General features: G+C 56.1%; 2 protein-coding genes across 2 annotated transcripts; both read left to right on the top strand.

The window, feature by feature from the left end:
• Nucleotides 1-40: 40 nt before the first annotated feature.
• MRPL2 (mitochondrial ribosomal protein L2) lies at nucleotides 41-4,822 on the top strand. The gene is made up of 7 exons (XM_004018837.6): nucleotides 41-217; nucleotides 2,391-2,559; nucleotides 3,307-3,448; nucleotides 3,558-3,673; nucleotides 3,749-3,859; nucleotides 4,152-4,225; nucleotides 4,569-4,822. The coding sequence occupies exons 1-7, from the start codon at nucleotides 122-124 to the stop codon at nucleotides 4,779-4,781; spliced, it is 921 nt and encodes a 306-aa protein (XP_004018886.1). The 5' UTR covers nucleotides 41-121; the 3' UTR covers nucleotides 4,782-4,822.
• A 352-nt stretch (nucleotides 4,823-5,174) lies between these two features.
• Nucleotides 5,175-20,864, top strand: CUL7 (cullin 7). Its single transcript, XM_027959218.3, has 26 exons — nucleotides 5,175-5,531; nucleotides 6,383-6,970; nucleotides 7,400-7,551; nucleotides 7,685-8,182; nucleotides 8,892-9,033; nucleotides 9,127-9,323; nucleotides 9,561-9,789; nucleotides 10,581-10,818; nucleotides 10,910-11,015; nucleotides 12,517-12,744; nucleotides 13,019-13,109; nucleotides 13,214-13,385; nucleotides 13,564-13,669; nucleotides 13,974-14,069; nucleotides 14,206-14,381; nucleotides 14,490-14,623; nucleotides 14,949-15,131; nucleotides 15,431-15,537; nucleotides 15,647-15,829; nucleotides 16,999-17,159; nucleotides 17,322-17,538; nucleotides 17,650-17,947; nucleotides 18,643-18,788; nucleotides 18,911-19,037; nucleotides 19,126-19,331; nucleotides 19,582-20,864. Exons 2-26 carry the CDS (start codon nucleotides 6,391-6,393, stop codon nucleotides 19,903-19,905), a joined length of 5,097 nt encoding a protein of 1,698 aa, XP_027815019.1. The 5' UTR covers nucleotides 5,175-5,531; nucleotides 6,383-6,390; the 3' UTR covers nucleotides 19,906-20,864.
• The last annotated feature ends 308 nt before the right edge of the window (nucleotides 20,865-21,172 follow it).

Raw genomic sequence — 21,172 nt, 5'->3', positions numbered from 1 at the left:
CCTCTTTTTACGTCATGTTGGAGCGACGGCACGGGGACCTGTTAGTGTCATCCGGCAGCGCCAGGCGGCCAGGCTAAAGGTGATGGTGGAGTCCTGAGCACGCCTGAGTCTGGCCAAACTCATGGCCCTGCGGGCAGTCACCCGCGCTCTTGGCTCACTGAGCCTGACCCCCCGGATTGCCGCCGTCCCCTGCCCAAGCCTGCTCCCGGCCGCCCAGGTAATCCATCTTACCCGGGAATGTAGTTTCCACTCCGGCTGCTGGAGAGGGGCCTCCAGGAGAATCGAGGTGGGAAATGAGAGTCTGATTTGGAGTCACATCGGCCCGTGACCTTTAATAAGTCACGCTCAGCCTCAGCTTTCTCCTTCCTAAGTGTTTCTATCTCCCAGGGTCACACAAACGAGATATTGGAGGTGAAGTGATTTGTAGACAAAAGTACAAGTTTCAGTAACTTACATTTATTGTCTTCTTATAAGCCAAGCATAATAAACGTTTTAAATAAGTGAATTCCTTTTTACCATTTGCAGTTATTATCAGTTCCAGTTTACGTACGAGAACACATCAGTGGTCAAGGTCATACACCAACCATTGGAGCTAGGCAATCTGGCTTCAAAGCCCGGACTCTTAACCATTATTATAACCATTAAGGATGAGTTACTACTGAGATTATGGAATTAAGGTCAAGGTAACCGAGAATTGGAAACTAACATGAAGATATCACGAAGTTCCTAAGGGTGTCGACTTTAAAAATGCATGGCATGAGAGTTGAAATGTGAGGACTGCAGCCCAGGAGATAGCACCTCAGATAGCTCTGAGAAACTGCTCCAGAGAGGCAGAAGGGAAGGACAGTATGTATGTGATTTTGGTAAAGGGGGAGTGGGCTGCAATCAAGCACAGTTTTTTAAAAATGTTTCTGCTGGTTTCATGAAGCTTCTGCTAGTCACAAGAAACAGTTGTCACCATGAAGAATTTTATTGTTTTTCTTGATAAGAGATAAAAGAATTGGGCTCATAAAAATCAGCTCCTGAGAATATCTAACTATCTGAAGATCTGTCATGCCAGGTTTTTGGGAACACAGGTGCCTCATTTCTGCTGTCCATCCTGAGCTCCATCAGAGGGTGTTGGAGGTCAGCAACTGCCGCAGCACATGATTTAATCCTTGTAGAGGTAGATGGCAAACACCCATGGCAAGTGCCAATTTGTTGACATGGGTAACTAGTGATACAGAAAAGTTAATCTTACCATCTCTGGACCTTTCAGACTGATGGTAGAGTTTGGCAGATGTGTACTTCAGATTCAAAACCAAACCAACCTACTGTGTAAATGCTAAGAAAACAGTAGGGAACAAGACATAAATGATCTCTCCCCTCCGTTCATATTTGGAAAATTCTCAGAAACATGCAGCAAAATGGGCAGAAGGCATTGGTGCTGATGGTGGTACATAGATATATAGGAATTAACCAGTGCTGGTCCAAAATCACTGCAGATGGTGACTGCAGCCATGAAATTAAAAGACGCTTACTCCTTGGAAGAAAAGTTATGACCAACCTAGATAGCATGTTCAAAAGCAGAGACATTACTTTGCCGACTAAGGTCCGTCTAATCAAGGCTATGGTTTTTCCTGTGGTCATGTATGGATGTGAGAGTTGGACTGTGAAGAAAGCTAAGCACCAAAGAATTGATGCTTTTGAACTGTGGTGTTGGAGAAGACTCTTGAGAGTCCCTTGGACTGCAAGGAGATCCAGTCAGTCCATTCTGAAGGAGATCAGCCCTGGGATTTCTTTGGAAGGAGTGATGCCAAAACTGAAACTCCAGTACTTTGGCCACCTCATGCGAAGAGTTGACTCATTGGAGAAGACTTTGATGCTGGGAGGGATTGGGGGCAGGAGGAGAAGGGGATGACAGAGGATGAGATGGCTGGATGGCATCATGGACTCGATGGACGTGAGTCTGAGTGAACTCTGGTAGTTGGTGATGGACAGGGAGGCCTGGCGTGCTGCAATTCATGGGGTCGCAAAGAGTCAGACACGACTGAGTGACTGAACTGAACTGAACTGGAGAAGGTAGTTGTTTAAGGAAGGAAAAGTTTCTTAGAGGAGAGTTTTGAGGCAAATTTGGAAGAAGATGCACCAAGGGGAGAACATTTCATTGAAGAAATACCTCAGAGGTGAGAGGATCAGATGAAGAGAGGTGATCAACACACATGCGCCTAGATAAGCATTCTGAACTGGTATTTGTGCAGGCTGTGAAGGGTAGAGTTTTGGGGTAGCTGGTCTGGGACGCTTCCAGGAGGAAGGAAGCCACAAGCTAAACTTTGTGCCCTCTCCCTTGGCTCTCTGAGGCTTCTCCTTCAATTAGCTTTCAAGTGAAAAAGATTTCTGTTTACTTCTAGGTGACAAACAATGTCCTCCTTCAGCTGCCCTCTGCATCGATGTTGCTTCCCTGCCGCCCAGTCCTTACCTCTGTGGCCCTTAGTGCTAAGTTTGTGTCTTGGAAGAGTCGTACGAAGTATACCACTATGCCAGTAAAGATGAGGAAGTCTGGGGGCCGAAACCACACAGGTAAGAACAAGGGCAAGAAGATTTCAGCAGTAAAGAGCAAAAACATGGTAGGACCCTTGGCCTGTATTTTGATATAGGCACAGGAATCTAATTAAAAAGCATTTATTGGACTCCTCCTGCATGTAGTATGTAAGAGTGAGAGAACAGAATATAAAACAACATAACTAGCCTGTGCTTCTAAAGATAGGTAATGGAAGAAAACTGGACATACTCAGGAAGTTCCATGATATTTTCCTGCACACCCTTCAAAAATTATTTTTGGCTGTACTGGATCTTTGTTGCTGCTCAGGATTTTTCTCTACTTGTGGCGAGCTGGGGCTACTTGGCTTTTCTTGTGGAGCACAGGCTGTAGGGCGCTCAAGGTTCAGTAGTTGAAGCATGTGGGCTCAGTAGTTGCAGTTCCCAGGCACTAGAGCACAGGCTCAATAGTTGTGGCCCACGGGCTTAGTTGCTCCGTAGCATGTGGCATCTTCCCAGACCAGGGATCAAACCTCTGTCTCCTGCATTGGCAGGCAGCTTCTTTACCACTGAGCCAGCAGGGGGAAGCACCCCCTGTAACTGTGTTTTTACCAAGTTCCACGTGGGTGTTCACTCCCATTTACCCCATTGTGCTATGCAATTTTTAATCATTTTCTGCTTGTGTCATAATGTTGGGAAAGCACAGCCCTCTGCCTAGGATGTATCTGTTCCCAGTGCTGGGAACTGACTCATCTGACCTGGTCATGATCCTTACTATCCTGACCACAGGCCGTATCCAGGTGCATGGTATTGGCGGGGGCCACAAGCAGCGTTATCGAATGATTGACTTTCTGCGGTTCCGGCCCGAGCAGGAATCCAAGCCAGGACCCTTTGAGGAGAAGGTCATGTTTGTCCGCTATGATCCCTGTAGGCAAGTTTGGGATGTGAAGTGGTTGTGTGGCTGGATGACTGCTCTGTGGCTTTTCAGGAGATGTGAGGCTACCTAGGTGGTTTGCTTACCTGTCCCTCACTCTGCACAGGTCAGCAGACATAGCTCTGGTTGCTGGGGGCAACCGGAAACGCTGGATCATTGCCACAGAAAACATGAAGGCTGGAGATACAATCCTGAACTCTGACCACATAGGCCGAATGGCAGGTGAGTGATGGCCACCAGATGTGTGTGGGCTGAGAGGCTCAAGGGTGCTGGTGCTGACGAAATTCTGTTTTTTAGTTGCTGCTCGGGAAGGAGACGCCCATCCTCTTGGGGCCTTGCCAGTGGGGACCCTCATCAACAATGTGGAGAGTGAGCCAGGCCGCGGGGCCCAGTATATCCGAGCCGCAGGTGTGAAGAAAGGAACTTGTTGGGATCTTACAGTTTGAAAGGCCAGGGGGTACTTGAGGTTGCAGCTCTCTGAACCCATGGGCCCACATCTTGTCCACTGGCAGAGAAAAAGAGGGAAGAACAAGGCTGAAGAGGTGGTTGTGTTTTTGATCGAAAACCACACATGCCTCCTGCTTCACTGTTTCTACTCCTCAAAGGGAAAGCAAGGGCAGTGTGTGGGGTGGTGGCCCTGGAAAATCTGCTCCCACCCCCTGCTCTGTGGAGGGTCGCAGCTGTTTCTTCCCTTCCCCAGGGACGTGTGGTGTGCTGCTGCGGAAGGTGAACGGGACAGCCATTATCCAGCTGCCCTCTAAGCGGCAGATGCAGGTGCGTGGTGGGGGTGGGTGGGTGGGGAGTGCAGGTTGGAGGGGTCAGTACAGGAGGAATTTTTGGAATGTACCTTACCTGTCCAGGATAGCTCCCAGGTGTTTTATGTTGGGAAGTGCCTGGAGCTAGGTCTGTCCTTTTCTGCCATGTGACCAGGTGTGCCTTGTCAGTGCCTTTCATTCTCAATTACTGTAGGACGTGCATTCGGGTTCCCTTATGTTGTATTTTCCCCGTATTTTCTCCCTTTCTCTCCTGAGTTTGAGAAGTTCCCCAGTCCCTGCCCTCAACGTGTCAGGCTCTTTCCCCGCATGGTGCATTCCCCTCCATTTGCTCTCTCCATCAGGTTCTGGAGACGTGCATAGCCACAGTGGGCCGAGTCTCCAACGTTGACCACAACAAACGGGTCATCGGCAAGGCTGGGCGGAATCGCTGGCTGGGAAAGAGGCCGAACAGTGGGCGATGGCACCGCAAGGGGGGCTGGGCAGGCCGAAAGATCCGGCCGCTGCCCCCCATGAAGAGTTACGTGAAGCTGCCCTCAGCTGCTGCCCAAAGCTGATATTCCTGGACTCTAATAAAATGGCCCCCATTTTTTAAAAATCTGTTTCTGGTTTTTCTGGGGAGGATGGTACATTACTGGACAGGTGTTGGAGGGGACGGAAGTAAACAACCGTTGGGGGAGGAGAAAGGAAAATATAGGGCGACGACTGGGGCCCGCACCCCGTCTCACTTCTAGCCGCCGCCTGGCCTCGACCCCTCTATACGTCACGGAGGGGGAGTAAATGACCTCTAAAGTCGTCTGCAGTTCTGACTTTGGTTAGAGGGGCAGGTACTTCCGGTGGCAGGAGGAGGGGGACCAAAAGGAAGAGGAAAGGGCGGCGCCGGCGAGGAGGCGCCGTGCGTCGCCGAGGTGGCAGCGGCGGCTCCGCCCCGGCGCTCCCCCGGGGCCCCCAGTGTTCCGCCCTGCTCGGCGGAAATGAGTGGCGGCTCGGGGCAGGCGGGCGGCGGGGCTCCCGGAGGCGGGCGGGTGGGGGACGGGCCCCGCCCTTTCGGGCCCGGGAGGCCGCGGACCTGCGCGCGGGCGGGGCGCTGACGGCCGCCGGGCGTCCCGGGCGCTGGGGCCCGCGCGCCACGCCCCCTGCGGCCTCCAGGCCTGCGGAGACACGCCCCCTCCCGCCTCTCCGCCTCGACCCCTTCGGGGGGCCCAGGCGGAGCCCAAATCTCCGCCAGCGCCGCCGCCATCGTCTGTGCCGCGTTCCTAGCTCGGCGAAAGACAGGCCTCGCCCTGGGACCCCCATCGGCTTCTGAGGTGGCCCGAGCCCCGCCGCGGCCCCCCGCCCCGAGCCCGGGTTTTCTTCCGCCCACTCACCCCCAGCCCTCCACCCCCGGTCTTCGAGTCCCCTATCCCGCTGCGCCTTGGGATTCTGGTTTCTTTGGCCTAGCCCCCTCCCCCACCCCGTACCTTGCCGCGCGCCCCTGGCTTCTTCGGCCTTCCATCCTGGTTCCCCCAAACCGCGCGCCCCTCATCCACCAGGTCTTCTGTGCACACTGTTCGGGGTCCTCACGTCGCCCCCACCGACCCTGATGCTCAAGTGGCTCCAGCCTTGGGTGCCTTCAGCCCACCAGCCCCTCCTCCCAGCCCGTCGGGCCCTGTGCCCTCGCTCCTTCACCAGAGCTCGGCGTCTTGTGTTCCTGCAGACTCTCCCGTGCTTCAGCCATTAGAGCTACTACCACCCCTTTGCATACACACTCTGTTCTCGATCCTCAACACCCCAAAAACACACATCCCTCTGGGCATCGCATACCCCCTTCCCAGGTCCGCTGCCGCCTGTCCAGGGCCCTGGGATTCATTTTAATTCCAAGGCTTCCCTGCCTCCACTGTCCCCTCCCCACTGCTCCAAAGGAGCTCCCTCCATGCTGCACGCTGGGCCTTGGACTCGCCTTTTAGCCCGCCAATTTTGAGTTCTTTCAGAACAAACTCCCCGGTATTCCTCTGCTTAGGCCTGGCCCCACCCAGCCTAGAGCAGGCAACTCCTGGACCCTGCTTCACCCCACCCAGCCTGACAGCTGTTGCCACATTTGCTGTCCCAACTCCTGGATGTCTTTGATTTTCTGACTTCTCACTCTGGCTTGCCTGTTCTCTTTCCCTTGTGTTGCCAGGTGCCAAGATGGTGGGGGAACTCCGTTACAGGGAATTCAGAGTGCCCCTGGGGCCTGGCTTGCACGCTTATCCGGAGGAGCTGATCCGCCAGCGAGTGGGCCATGATGGACATCCTGAGTACCAGATCCGCTGGCTCATCCTCCGGCGTGGGGATGACGGGGAAGGGGGCTCCAACCACGTGGATTGCAAGGCTGAGCACATCCTGCTATGGATGTCCAATGATGAAATCTATGCCAACTGCCACAAGATGCTGGGCGAAGATGGCCAGGTCATCGGGCCCTCCCAGGAGACAGCAGGGGAGGCTGGAGCGCTGGACAAATCCGTGCTGGGGGAGATGGAAACCGACGTGAAGTCTCTGATTCAGAGGGCGCTTCGGCAGCTGGAGGAATGTGTGGGCACCATTCCTCCCGCTCCTCTGCTCCACACTGTCCACGTGCTCAGTGCCTACGCCAGCATTGAGCCCCTCACCGGGGTCTTCAAAGACCCAAGGGTCCTGGACCTGCTCATGCACATGCTTAGCAGTCCCGATTATCAGATTCGCTGGAGTGCGGGCCGGATGATTCAAGCCCTGGCCTCCCATGATGCTGGTGAGGGGCAGCGTGGGGAGGAAAGGGGAGCTGGAGAGGGGCTGGGTCAGCTTAACATCTCACAGGGCCCTATGATAGGCCTCTGATCTCAGCAGCATGTAAATGATTCTGTGACCCTTCTCTTCGCATTGGAGAGAGGGAGGTGGGAAGGTGAGTGTGGGCATCTCTGCAGAAAGGGAAGACTGAATCTTCAGAAACCTCTTATTAACTGTTTTCCTAGGCAGAGGAAGAGTTTAGACTTAAATTTTTGCAGATGAGGCAATAATAAGGTAGAATAATATAGTAAGCTTTGGCTTTTGGAGCAAATCAGCAAATTATGTTATTCTGCTGTGTGTCAGCAAAAGGCGTGAACTAAGAGTAGAGGGTCCACAAGAGGGGTCTGGGAAGGATGAGGTTAGGAGCTGTTACTGATTGGAATGTGGGTTCCAGGGACCCGGACCCAGATCCTTTTCTCACTAAGCCAGCAAGAGGCCATTGAGAAACACCTGGATTTTGACAGCCGCTGTGCTCTGCTGGCACTGTTTGCACAGGCCACGCTCTCTGAACACCCGATGTCTTTTGAGGGCATTCAGCTGCCACAGGTATTCTGTGGGGGGTGTTGGGAGGGAGCTGTGGACAAAACCTGAGGGCCAGGCCTTTGCACCTGCCCTCAGAGAGCAGTGTGGAGAGAAAGCTGAAACAAGGTCAGTGTAGACCAAAGTTTGTGTCCTGCAGGTCCCAGGAAGGCTGCTCTTCTCCCTGGTGAAGCGCTATTTGCATGTCACCTTCCTCCTGGATCAGTTGAATGACACTGCTGCAGAAGCAGGAGCCCCGAACTCCACTCCTGAGGAGCTGAGTGGGGAGAGGGGTCGCCTGGAGCTGGAGTTCAGCATGGCCATGGGCACGCTGATCTCAGAGCTGGTGCAGGCCATGCGCTGGGACCAGGCCTGGAGCAGACAGGGGCCCTCGGGACAGCCCTCCGGTTCCATCTTCCAGCCCCAGCCGGTGGATGAGGGCCCAGGGCTCCCACCTGCCCAGGCCTTGCCTTCCCGCAGGAGGTCAAGGAGGTTTCGACCTCGCTCTGAGTTTGCCAGTGGCAATACCTATGCCTTGTATGTGCGGGATGCGCTGCAGCCGGGCATGCGAGTACGGATGCTGGATGACTACGAGGAGATCAGCGCAGGCGATGAGGGCGAGTTCCGGCAGAGCAACAATGGCGTGCCCCCTGTGCAGGTGAGCAGGGCCACTGCTGGGGGTCTGTCTGCGTGGGGCATCGCTGGGGCTTCATGCTTCATGCTGGTGCTACTCAAAGTGAAAACCCTCAGTAAGCTTGGGAGGGTAAAGGGGCGTTAGCGATTGAGAGAGGAGCCATTTGGAGGGCTGAGAAAATGTGTCTGTAGAAGACTCTGAGGTCAGGGAGGCTCACTCCCACGAAGAACCTGGTAACAATGAGACCGTTCCAAAGGTCAAGTTCAGCAAGACAGTGTGGTTAAGGCCAGGAGGAAGTATAAGGGCATAAGCCACCAAGAATAGGGACTTCCCTGGTGGTCAGTGATTAAGACTCCACGTTCCCAGTGCAGGGGCCCCCAATTCGATCCCTGGTCTGGGAATTAGATCCCACGCTCTGCAACTAAGATCCCGCATGCTCCAATGAAGATCGAAGATCTCACGTACTGAAACTAAGACCCGGGGCAGCCAAATAAATAAATACTAAAAAAAAAAAAAGCCACCAAGGGTAGGAGACAAGAAAGATGTTCCTGTTTAGAGAAGGCGTCCTTTACGTGCTCAATTGGCTTTCATGTGTTCTGCTCTTTGGAGGTTTCTCCAGACCTGGCCAGGTGGTCACCCTGAGGGCTGTGTGTCCACATTCATCATCAGGTCATAGCCAGTTACTAAGTAAGCTCTTGGCCCCTTCCCTCTCTGTTTTTCCCATTTCCCCCAGGTGCTGTGGGAGTCAACAGGCCGTACCTATTGGGTGCACTGGCACATGCTGGAGATTCTGGGCTTTGAGGAAGACATTGAGAACATGGTTGAGGCTGCTGATGAGTACCAGGGGGCAGCAGTCAGTGCAGCTGTGGGTACAGGTGAGCCCAGAGAGGAAGCAGGGGTCAGCTCGGAGCAGTGGTCCGGCGGGGTCGGGCAGTGACATCTCTGCACCCTGTGGCCCATTTCCACAGCCCTGCCATCCTGGCACTGGAAGCCCATGACCGAGCTCTATGCTGTGCCCTACGTGTTGCCTGAGGACGAGGACGCTGAGGAGAGTGAACATCTGACCCAGGCCGAGTGGTGGGAGCTCCTCTTCTTCATCAAGAAGCTGGATGGCCCCGACCATCAGGAGGTTCTCCAGATCCTTCAGGAGAACCTGGACGGGGAGGTAGAGCCGGACTGTGTTAGGGGGTGTGGAAGGCTCGGGATGGGAAACAGAGGCCGACAGTGTAAGGGGCTGCAGGGGAGGGCTCTAGGATGTTTGGGATTGGCTACCTGTTTGGGAGGAGCCGCCTGCCATGAGAGGTTCGGGGTGGAGAAGGTGCATGCAGAGAACCCTTCCCCGGCAAGCGCCTCTGCGGGCGGGTAGAGCCGCCTGCAGCGAGAGCGTCTCCCCTGATGGCAGGTTCTGGATGATGAGGTCCTGGCTGAACTGGCCGTGCCCACGGAGTTGGCCCAAGACCTGCTGCTGGCTCTGCCACAGCGACTCGACGACAGCGCCCTCAGGGACCTGCTCAACTGCCGCGTCTACAGGAAGTACGGGCCCGAGGCCCTGGCAGGGCAGCCGGCCTACCTGTCCCTGTTGGAAGCCCAGGCCCAGCCTCAGGAATCAGCTGATGCAGCCAGAGTGGAAGGTGGGGTGCCACACAGACAGCAGCTCTGCGTAGTGGCCTCTCCAAGGGCATTAGGCCAGGAGAGACGTCTGTGCTGGATTTTGTGCAATCCTGTCTTGAGACCGATGGCACTTTAGGAAGTCTGAAATGTTGAGATTAGCAGTGAATGGAAAAGCAGATGTTGTGCTCCCTCCAAAGAATGAAGGAGGATGTAAGGTTAGAACATTGTGGCAAGTCCCTGGCGGTCCAGTGGTTAAGACTTGGCACTTCCACTACAGTGGCCTGGATTTAACCCCTGGTCGGGGAACTAAGATCCTGCAAGGTGAGAGGCACAGCCAAACAGAACAAACATTGCAAGAGATTTGATGCCCTGAAAGCCCTCACGTTGAATTTTTTCTGCTGGAGGGAAAAACAGATTATTGCCTGCTTCTGGAAAATGCTCTTCTGCTTGTGGATGGGAAGTTCTTCTGCTTAATTTTGGAGGGGGACCCTCACCTCGCAACCTTTGAGATCTTAGCTCCCCGTCCAGAGACCGAACCCAGCCCTCTACAGTGGAAGCACAGAGCTAGACTGCCAGGGAAGTCCCTCCCTTGCTATTTTAAGAAAACAAAATAAAAAGTTTGTCATGAAGCTGTCTTACAAGTACATTAAGAGCTCTGAGATCCCCAGAACCTAACTTTTAGGGGGAACAAAAAAATCAAAAACATTTTTAGGAGAAGAGAGGAAACAAGAGAGTTAGGAATGTGTCTCTCCTCTTCTGACCCTTCTGTAACTAACAGTGGCCAATTATTGTGACTTCCTCTCTCCTGTAGCAAAAGAAGCTCCGACTCAGGGCTCCAACACGCCGCTGCAGCGTCTGGCAGAGGGTTTCGGTCCGGCTGGGAAAATCTTCCTGGATCTGGAGGGAGCGTTCCGCTCAGAGGGGCCCCGGCAGGGAGAGGCCAGGCCCCTCCTTCTGCAGCTGCAGCGGCAGCCCCAGCCCTTCCTTGTGCTCATGCGGAGCCTCGACACGCCTGCTGCCAACAAGCCCCTGCACCTGGCCGTTCTGAGGTGAGGGGGTGCGGTGGGGCGGGGCGGGGCAGAGGGGTCTCTGAGCCTGACTCTGCATCTCTCTCCTCCCGCCCTGCCCCACACTCCCTAGAATCCTGATGCAGCTGGTGGATTTCCCTGAGGCACTGCTGCTCCCCTGGCATGAAGCCATGGACGCCTGCATGGCCTGCCTGCGGTCCCCAAACACTGACCGAGAGGTACCCCTACCCTGCCCTGGGGAGATGCTGAGGGGGGAGGAGGCCAGGCAGCTTCTGGCAAGGCAGACACCCACCCACCCTGGGTGGGGCTCAGAAGGGCACCATGGAGCCTTTGTGCTCTTGCTTTGGGTTTTGTGTTTGACACTGAATTATATATGTATTTTAAAAAGGTCATACTGCACAGAGTTCACAAATAAGAGCAGTGTAACAAGGTATAAACTGCAAATTCTCACTCCCACCTGAGTCCCCTGTTTTCCCAATGCCCCCCACTGTGCCTCTTTTGGGTAACCACTTGTATTCATTTATGTATCTTTCCTGTGTTTCCTTAGATAAACAAGCCCAGAAGTGATCTTACTTGCCATCTCTTTTTGTTACATAAAAGGTTATATTTATGTTACATTAAGAGCCTCAGTGGAGACTTCCTCAGGTGGTGCTTCCCCTATAAGGGGCACTGGTCGGATCTCTGGTTAGGGAACTAAGATCCCCTATGCTGGGGCATGGCCAAAAAAAAAGATAAAAATGAGTGCCCCCAAAACTCCAACAACAAAGAATAGCCTCAGTGGCTCCTGTTTGGCTGAGCCTGTGGAGGAAAAGGGAGTGAAGGAGGCAGGGGGGAACCATCACAGCCGCCTGCCCTGGAGCGCTCCTGGGTACTGAAGGCTTGGGAAGAGGTCAGAGAACTAGAGTCGTGGCGGCAGTGCATGTTTGCAACACACCCCTTTGGCTGCTCCCCAGGTTTTAGCGCTATGGTGGGCTTACTTACACACATCTCCCTCTTGGCCCCCTCCTTGCCCTCAGGTCTCTCTCCTTGGGGCCTGAGCATCTCAAAACCCAGCCCCACAGCTGGTTCTTGGGACAGCTGGGCCTGAGAGGAAACAAGCAGAGATGCCCCCGGCACCTGTTGCCAGCGTAGTCAGTGGTCCACAACCCCAGGTCCAGGGCACCTCTTGGCTTTCCCATTGCAGTTTGTTTGGTTCTCCAACTTCACCAAGCCCTCACACCTCCCCATCCCTGTCTCTCTCTCTTTTTTAATGCTGAGTTCTCAAGCTGCTTATTTTCTTTTTATTAATTTGTGTATTACTTATGACCACACTGGGTCTTTGTTGCTGCGCATGAGCCGTCTCTAGTTGTGCCAAGCGAGAGCTGCTTTTCATTGTGGTGCATGGGGTTCTCATTGCGGTGACTTCTCTTGTTGTGCAACACAAGCTCTAGGTGCGTGCACTTCGGTAGTTGCAGCTCACGGGTTCTAGAGCTTGGCCTCAGTAGTTGTGGCGCATGGGCTTAGCTGTCCCAAGGCATGGGGGATCTTCCCGGACCAGGGGTTGAACCTGTGTACCCTGCGTTGGCAGGCGGATTCTTTGGGAAGCCCCATCCCTATCTCTTCACTTCCTCACTCTGTGTTCACTGCAGTAGCCCCGGCACATAGTAGGTGTGTAGTCAGCACTGTTGAAGATGACTTGTGGTCCATCCCCTTTATTCACCGCCCCCACGCCCATCCCAGGTGCTCCAGGAGCTGATCCTCTTCCTGCACCGCCTGGCCTCCGTGAGCAGGGACTATGCCGTGGTGCTCAATCAGCTGGGAGCCCGGGATGCCATCTCCAAGGCCCTAGAAAAGCACCTGGGAAAGCTGGAGCTGGCTCAGGAGCTGCGGGATATGGTGTTCAAGTGCGAGAAGCACGCCCACCTCTACCGGAAGCTCACCACCAACATCCTGGGAGGCTGTATCCAGGTCAGGGGGAAGGTCAGGGGGCGCTGGTGGGTTCACAGCTGGGTGAGAGTGTGAAATCCTAGCGGTGGCAGAGGAAAGGGTGTGTGTTTCTGAAGTTGGAAGGCAGGTGAGTCTAGTGAACCTGAGGAGCATTGGTTCTCAGCCGCTCTTGGCTCGCTGACCCTGCTCTGCCAGTGGCATGGAAGTGGTCCCAGAGCTGCTGGTTTTTCCTCCACGCGTGTCTCCATGTCCCTGCCCCCTCCCTGCACCCTTTCTCTCCATGTCCTGGCTGCAGATGGTGCTGGGCCAGATCGAAGACCACAGACGAACCCACCGCCCCATCAACATCCCCTTCTTCGATGTGTTCCTCAGATACCTGTGCCAGGGTTCGTGCGTGTACCCTCACCACCCCGAGTCTCCACACCTCCAAGTGTTTCCCCCCCCCGCATCTGCCAGGCTGTGACCACCACCCCTTCCCGTGTGCCCGCAGGCTCCAGCATGGAGGTGAAGGAGGACAAGTGCTGGGAGAAGGTGGAGGTGTCGTCCAACCCACACCGGGCCAGCAAGCTGACGGACCGCAACCCCAAGACCTACTGGGAGTCCAACGGCAGCGCGGGCTCCCACCGTATCACCCTGCACATGCAGCAGGGCACCCTCATCAGGTAGCGCGCCCCGGGCCTGCACCTGACACACACCCTCGCCTTCTCGCGACTTCCCTGCTGTTGGTCTTGGGGAGGGCCCCCGTCCCCCTGAACGTGACCAGAAGGTCCCCTTGGCCGTGTCTGTGGGCACCCGACTGGATCTGGAGCTGACTGGTCCCTCTGCCCTCGCCCCTCCCAGGCAGCTGGCTCTGCTGGTGGCTAGCGAGGACTTGAGCTACATGCCGGCCAGGGTGGTGGTGTTCGGGGGCGACAGCGCCACCTCCCTTAACACGGAACTCAACTCGGTAGGGCCCCTTGTGCCGTTTGGCCACCCCTCATGGGATCCGCCCTCCTGCCCAGATCCCTAAAGGCCCGTGTTCCTCCATCTTGAGCCCCATAGAAGGTGAAGTCTGTCCGTGTGCCCCTGTGATGGCATCAGGCCCCGGGCAGTGAGGATAGCATTGGGACCCCCTCCGTCAGGACCCCATGCACCCCAGGGCTGGGGGAAGGAGGGACAGCAGGGCACAGAAGCAGACTAGGGTGCCTTCAGCACTCCCATCCACACACCGGGCGGTGACCGTGCTCTCTGCTTGCCCCCCACCCCGCCAGGTGAATGTGATGCCCTCCGCCAGCCGGGTGGTCCTCCTGGAGAACCTGAGCTGCGTCTGGCCCGTCATCCAGATCCGCATAAAGCGCTGCCAGCAGGTGGGGCTGGGGGACATGGGGTGGGGGGCGTGGGCCCCACGCTCTGCACCCTGTGACTTGCAGTTCTTGGACCAGCACTCCAGCCCATCCTGAGGAGTGTGTGGGGCCGGTGGAAACGGGCCTGTGTGCGTTGCAGGGCGGCATTGACACGCGCATTCGGGGGTTGGAGGTCCTGGGCCCCAAGCCCACCTTCTGGCCGGTGTTCCGGGAGCAGCTGTGCCGCCACACGCGCCTCTTCTACATGGTCCGGGCACAGGCTTGGAGCCAGGACATCGCGGAGGACCGCAGGGGGCTCCTGCACCTGAGCTCCAGGTGTGCGAGCACGTGTGCGCCTGTGTGCCTGAGGGGTAGCCTGCAGTTTCAGGCTGGCAGACTTGGGCTTGCAGCCCCCAACACCTTCCCACCCCCTCCCCTCCCCAGACTCAACGGTGCCCTACGCCACGAGCAGAACTTTGCCAGTCACTTCCTCCCTGACGAAGAGGCCGCCCAGGCACTGGGCAAGACCTGCTGGGAGGCCTTGGTCAGCCCCCTGGTGCAGAACATCACCTGCCCTGGTAACCGCCCCTGCCCCGGCCCATTCACCATCCCGGTGCTCAGTCCCACTCTCCAGTCCCTGCTTGCTCTTTCCTGGGTGACGCCTTTGGCCCATTTGGCACCCGCACTCATTCAGCCTCCCCACGCCCTCGGCTTCTCACAGCCCAGGGGCGCCTCCTTTCCATGTGTCCCGGGTGTCAGCTGACCCCACACAGTCAGGAGGGGCCTTGCTCCCTCCCCTCCTGTGGCAGTCCATTGCTCTCCTCTGCACGCCCATCCAGGCCAGCCTCCCCAGCAGCCTCTGCACACTCGCCCTGCCTTAGCTTGTTCTTCCCCCGCCTCCAGATGAAGAAGGCGTCAGCCCCCTGGGCTGGCTGTTGGACCAGTACCTGGAGTGTCGGGAGGCTGCCCACAACCCGCAGAGCCGCGCAGCAGCGTTCTCCTCCCGGGTGCGCCGTCTCACCCACCTGCTGGTGCACGTGGAGCCCTGTGAAGCGCCCCCCGCGGTGGCGGCCTCGCCTCGGCCCAGTGAGTGCCAGGAGCTGGCTGGGGGGGCATCTCCTTCCTCACTGTCCCCTCCCTGCAGGCGGCCACGCCTCGGCCCAGTGAGTGCCGGGAGCTGGCTGGGGGGCGTCTCCTTCCTCACTGTCCCCTCCCTGCACGCTCAGCCTGCTGCTCGCCTCCTGGTTTGTGTCACCCCCACCGGGGAGCATCATTTCAGTGGGCAGCATGTCCAGAAAGACCCCCTGAGCTCAGCCCTGGATGGGGGACCCAGGAGCTGAGGAGCTGCCCCTACCCTTCCTCTGCCCCTCCCGCTGTGTCCACAGAGGGCAGAAACAGAAGCCATGACTGGAGCTCCCTGGCCACCCGGGGGCTTCCCAGCAGCATCATGAGAAACCTGACCCGCTGCTGGCGGGCGGTGGTGGAGCAGCAGGTGGGCCGGCCAGCCGGGCGGGTGGGCCGGCCAGCCGGGCGGGTGGGCGGGCGGGGCTGTGCCCCCGGCGTGCTGGGTTGCCTTCACGCTGCCAACTCCCACCCTCCAGGTGCACAGCTTTCTGACCTCACGCTGGCGGGATGATGACTTTGTGCCCCGCTACTGCGAACACTTCAGTAATCTGCAGAAGGCGAGCTCCGAGCTGTTTGGGCCACGGGCAGCCTTTTTGCTGGCGCTGCAGAATGGCTGTGCTGGTGCCCTGCTGAAGCTGCCTTTCCTCAGAGCTGCCCACGTAAGCCTCCTGTGTCCCCTGCCCTGGGACCTCTCTCCTCAAACTCTCTCTTCCCCTCCTCAGAGTTGCCCACCCCCTACATTCCCACTCAGCAAGAAGCATGTATTGCTATAGACCCATGTTATCAAAAATCTGGAAAAAAAAAAAAAGGGAATTCCCTGGTGGCCCAGTGGTTAGGACCCTGTACTTTCACTGCTGTGGGCCCAAATTCAATCCCTGGGCAAGGAACTAAGATCTCACACACACACACACACACAAAGATAAAAGTAAAAAATGACCTGCTTTGTGCCATTCTAATATATCTTTGCATACCTTCTTCTACTTGCATGCTTGATTTCACTTAGTTTTACCCACAAGTAGCTAAATGCTTTATCCTGTTTTTTTTGACCCTTACATTAAAAGTCATTTTCATGTTGCTATTTGTCCTCAAATTTTTGCATAGAGCCCATCAAATGGATGTACTGTAATTTCCTCCACCGTTCCTATTATTCCAAGTGCTTAACCCACTCCAGTATTACTGCCTGCCGAATCCCACGGACAGGGGGAACCTAGTGGGCTACAGTCCATGGGGTCACAAAGACTTGGGACATGACTGACCAACTAACACTTTTAACATGTGTCAGGCACTGTGATAAGAGCTGAAGATAGATGAAGACCCTTCCCTCCAAGTTCACAAATCAGAAAATTTATGTGACTCACTTTATCTCAGTGGCCTTGTGTGCTTGTCTCCTTGTGTTAAATTATCATTGTTGGATTTTAGACATGCTAAATGTGAAAATCATGTTTATCATTGTTAGTATTTTTTTTAAATGTTATTTTACTGAATTTATTTGGGGGTGTCATGTCTTAGTTGTGGCACGCGGGACAAACCCGGGCCCCCAGCATCAGTAGCATAGAGTCTTAACCATTGGACCATCAGGGAAGTCCCAGTATTGTTAATGTACACAGTTGTTAATGATTTTAGGAATTTTATAAATTGTTGTTTATAATTGTTGACCAGTTGATAAAGCTGCTGGCCATTCATATTTCCTTCCTCAGACGCTCCTCCTCCCTGTGCTCCCACTCACCAGCTTCATTCTCTCCTTCAGTTTCTGACTACGATCATACCACCCTGAACACACCCGATCTCACCTCCTTCACAGTTTTCCTGTGCTCTCCCCACTGCCCAGGTGAGCGAGCAGTTTGCCCGACACATCGACCAGCGGATCCAGGGCAGCCGGATCGGTGGGGCCCGGGGAATGGAGATGCTGGCCCAACTGCAACGATGCCTGGAAACCGTCCTCATCTTCTCTGGTCTGGAGATAGCCACCACTTTCGAGCATTACTACCAGTGAGTGTGGACCGAGGAAGTGGGAGGTGGGAGGAGGCAGGATGATGGGCAAGGCAAGCCCTCGGGGTCTGGGGGCTGGGGTCTGGGTAGGCTGGAGTCTTGGAGTGGGAGGCCCTGCCAGGCAGCCTCACCAAGACTCAGCCTGGGCTGTGCATGCTGCAGGCACTACATGGCGGACCGTCTCCTGGGCGTGGGCTCGAGTTGGCTGGAGGGGGCTGTGCTGGAGCAGATCGGCCCCTGCTTCCCCAGTCGCCTCCCCCAGGAGATCTTGCGGAGCCTGAGCACTTCAGAGGAGCTGCAACGCCAGTTCCATGTATACCAGCTCCAGCGGCTTGATCAGGAACTCCTGAAGCTGGAGGACACAGAGAAGAAGATACAGGTGGAAGCGGGGGAGGGAACTAAACCAGCAAGAAGAGAGGAAGGCAGAGAGAGGCTCGGGACAGACCTGAGGAGCCGGCTGGCTTAGGGGCACCCTGTGTTCCATCTTCAGGTGAGCCGTGACGCCAGCGCCAGTGGCAGGGGCCATGAGAGAGGGACCGGGGAGGAAGCTGAGCTGGAAGCTGGGGCTGTGGCGGCAGCAGCAGCAGCCGGCGTGGCAGGGGAGGAGGAGGAGGAGGACGAGAGCGAGGATCTCTACTATGAAGGGGCAATGCCAGAAGTGTCTGTGCTCGTCCTGTCTCCACGCTGCTGGCCCACCGCCTCCATCTGCCACACGCTCAACCCCAGAACCTGCCTGCCTGCCTACCTGAGGGGCACCTTGAACCGATACTCCAACTTCTACAACAAGCGTGAGCAGCTGGGCTGAGGGAACTGGGGACCTGGGAAGAGGATAGGATGCTGGGAAAGAACCTGGGCTTGGCGGTGGCCCCTGGGCCTGGCAGCCTGTAGATTTGAGAAGAAAAGACTGGAACTTAGGTTTGGAGTAGGGGTGGGGTGAAACGGCACCAGATCCCGGGACTGTTGCTGTTTCTATTCTTCAAATAATGACCTGGGACTCCCATTATGGTGGGGAGAATGGAGGCAGAAAGCACCTGAGGTCCACAGGTGGTGGTGGGTGTCTGGCTCCTGGTCAGTCATCATAACCTCAGCTCCCCACTGGAGGCTGATCCTAGGCAGTGAAAAGGAGGTGGGTGATACTGAGACCTTGCCCTCAGGGAGCTTCTCTACCAGCTTCAAGACAGTGTTTCCAGTTTGAAGAGAGCCCCAGTCCTTTCTCACTTCGTGACTTTGTCTCCCTTAAAAAAATGGAGAACCCCTCGGAGGCACTGATCACGGGCTGCCTGGCATGGGGTGGGCTCCCAGATACCTGAGGCTGACCCAGGAGGCAGACTCAAGGAAGGCCAAGCTCTGGAAGCTCAGACCAAGAGCCAGTGTCCAGACACACTGGACCCCAGGCTCTGCAGAGGTTAGTGAGGACAAAACTCCAGCAATGGCACGTCCTCGCCAGCCCCCCGACTCCTGCCACCTCCCTGACCCTCCTCAGGTCAGAGCTACCCTGCCCTGGAGCAGGCCCCGCAAAGGCGACTGCAGTGGACATGGCTGGGCCGGGCGGAGCTGCAGTTCGGGGACCAGACACTGCACGTGTCCACCGTGCAGATGTGGCTGCTGCTGCATTTCAACGAGCTGAAGGTGGCCCAGCTCCCCCGCGCCCCCCTGTTCTCGCAACCTGTCCATCCTCTTTCTTCTCTCCACCCTCTCTCTTCCCTGCCCCCCACCCTGGGAGGCCCTGATGCTTCCCTCTTCTTCCCAAGGCGGTCTCTGTGGAGAGTCTGCTGGCGCACTCGGGGCTCCCTCCAGATGTGCTGAATCAGGCAATTGGGCCTCTGACTTCGTCAAGGGGCCCCCTGGACCTTGATGAGACAAAGGACACCCCAGCAGGTCTGTACTTAGGGCACTGGGGCCTGTGTCCTCAGCCGGGGCCAGTGTCCTCGGGGGACCCCTGCCAAGTGACCAGCACTTATTTCAGGGTTGCTCAAGATTCGAGACGGCAGCGAGGAACCCAGGCCTCGGAGGGGCAACGTGTGGCTCATCCCAGCTCAGACATACCTGAAAGCTGAGGATGAAGAGGGCCGGAACTTGGAGAAGAGACGGAACCTTCTCAACTGCCTCATCGTCCGAATCCTCAAAGCCCATGGGGATGAGGGGCTGCACATTGACCAGCTTGTCTGCCTGGTAGGTGGCGGTGGGTGGTGGGTGAGGGGGCTTTGCCAGTTGGAGGGCAGTCTCCAGGAGGTGGGGGCCTTGTGGGGTGGGGGGCAGTCTCCAGGAGGAGGTGGATCCCCATGCGAAGTCTTGGGCTCACTGTGGACCCTGTAGGTGAGTGAGAAGTGAGGTTGGGCCTCGCTGTCCTTGGACTGGGGGCTAGAGTTGGGGTAAGCTGGGTGTCCCTGACCTCTCTTTCCCCTTCGGCCCACCACACCAGGTGCTGGAGGCTTGGCAGAAGGGCCCATGTCCTCCCAGGGGCCTGGTCAGCAGCCTTGGCAGGGGGTCCACCTGCGGCAGTGCTGACGTTCTCTCCTGCATCCTGCACCTGCTGGGCAAGGGCACGGTGAGACGCCAGGATGACCGGCCCCAGAGGCTGTCTTATGCGGTTCCCGTGACTGTCATGGAGCCTCACACTGAGTCCCTGAACCCAGGCTCCTTGGGCCCCAACCCACCCCTCACCTTCCACACCCTGCAGATCCGCTCCCGGGGCGTGCCCTACGCCTCCTGCACAAGCACCCAGAGCTTCTCTACCTTCCGGTAGCCCTGGAGACAGGGTCAGGGTTAGGTAGGGCCGGGGCTTTCCACAGAATAAAATGCAGGAGTTTGATTACTTGGCCTGTGTGGTAACTGCCAGGGATCTGCCAAGGGTGGGGACTTTCCTGGCTGAAAGGAGACAGGAGCCCTCAGCTCCGAGGCTGAATCACGCCATGCCAGGGTCCTTTGGGTGAGGATGGCAGGCTGTGAGTGACTGAGCACCCTCCTCTCAGCTGGGGGAATTAAGTGGACTCCAGGGGTGGGCCTTCTTGGAGGGTATGTGGTTAGAAGAGCTTTCACCTGGCAGGCTGGAGAGTCAAGCCCATCTTGCCACAAGCTGGATGGCTTGCAACTTCAGCAGATCATCAAGCAGGGATCTATTTTCCTTGTTTGTGGAATTGACTGGACACTGCCTTCTGGAGCTAAGGCTGACAGGGAAGGTGAGATAAAGGACCCTTGTGGCCACTGCAGGCCCCCAGGACCATGTTCCACCTGGAAGCTCTAGGATCTGGGTTAGAAGGAACTGCAGCTCCCACGGCTCTTCCTTGCCCCTGTGCACTCCCGCACACCAGTAGCCTTCCCTGCCCATGGGACTGTCTCTGCAGGGCAAACATTCCCAGGCTGTGACTTTTGCTTCCCTGATCTTTAGAACCCTAGAGCTGGTTTGCACACCGAGGACCACATAATGATCCCGTTTATAGTCATGTCCCCCAGTCGGCCAGTCCAGAGACAGAATGTGGTTTAGTGGTTGCCTATAGTTGGGGGGATTGGGAAAAACTGAGGAGTAACTGCTACAAGGTATGGCATTTCTTTTGGGGGTGTTGAAAATGTTAAAAAATTGTGATGGTCAATTCTGTCAATGTATTAAAAAATCACTGAACTGTTAACTTTAAATGGGTAAAGTATATGCTACGTGAATTGTATCTCAACAAAGCTGTTAATAAAAACCAAAACCAACCAAACCTACCCAAACTGGAGCTCAGAGCTTTCCTACATCTCCTCCGCCTCCTCCTTAAGGGGGAAAGTAGCAGTCTGAAAGTTTGGGGGCCAATACAGCCTTGTGGTGGACATTTATCAGTTTTCAACCAGTCTTCACCTGAACCCGCTTCTCATGCCTGGAAACACTCTACCACCAACCTAGGAAGAAGGTAGAGCTCACCTCCCACCATGTGAAACACCAGACACTTGCTTTCCCAGCATCCCCCTTGCAGGCAGGTGACTAGAGGCCTCAACTGGGAACATGTCGGTCTAGAGCAGAGGGAAGTGGAGTGAAC

The sequence above is a fragment of the Ovis aries genome, chromosome 20 (genome assembly GCF_016772045.2).
Source record: "Ovis aries strain OAR_USU_Benz2616 breed Rambouillet chromosome 20, ARS-UI_Ramb_v3.0, whole genome shotgun sequence".
Taxonomy (NCBI): Eukaryota; Metazoa; Chordata; class Mammalia; order Artiodactyla; family Bovidae; genus Ovis; species Ovis aries.
This window is presented reverse-complemented; position numbering and strand designations above follow the sequence as displayed.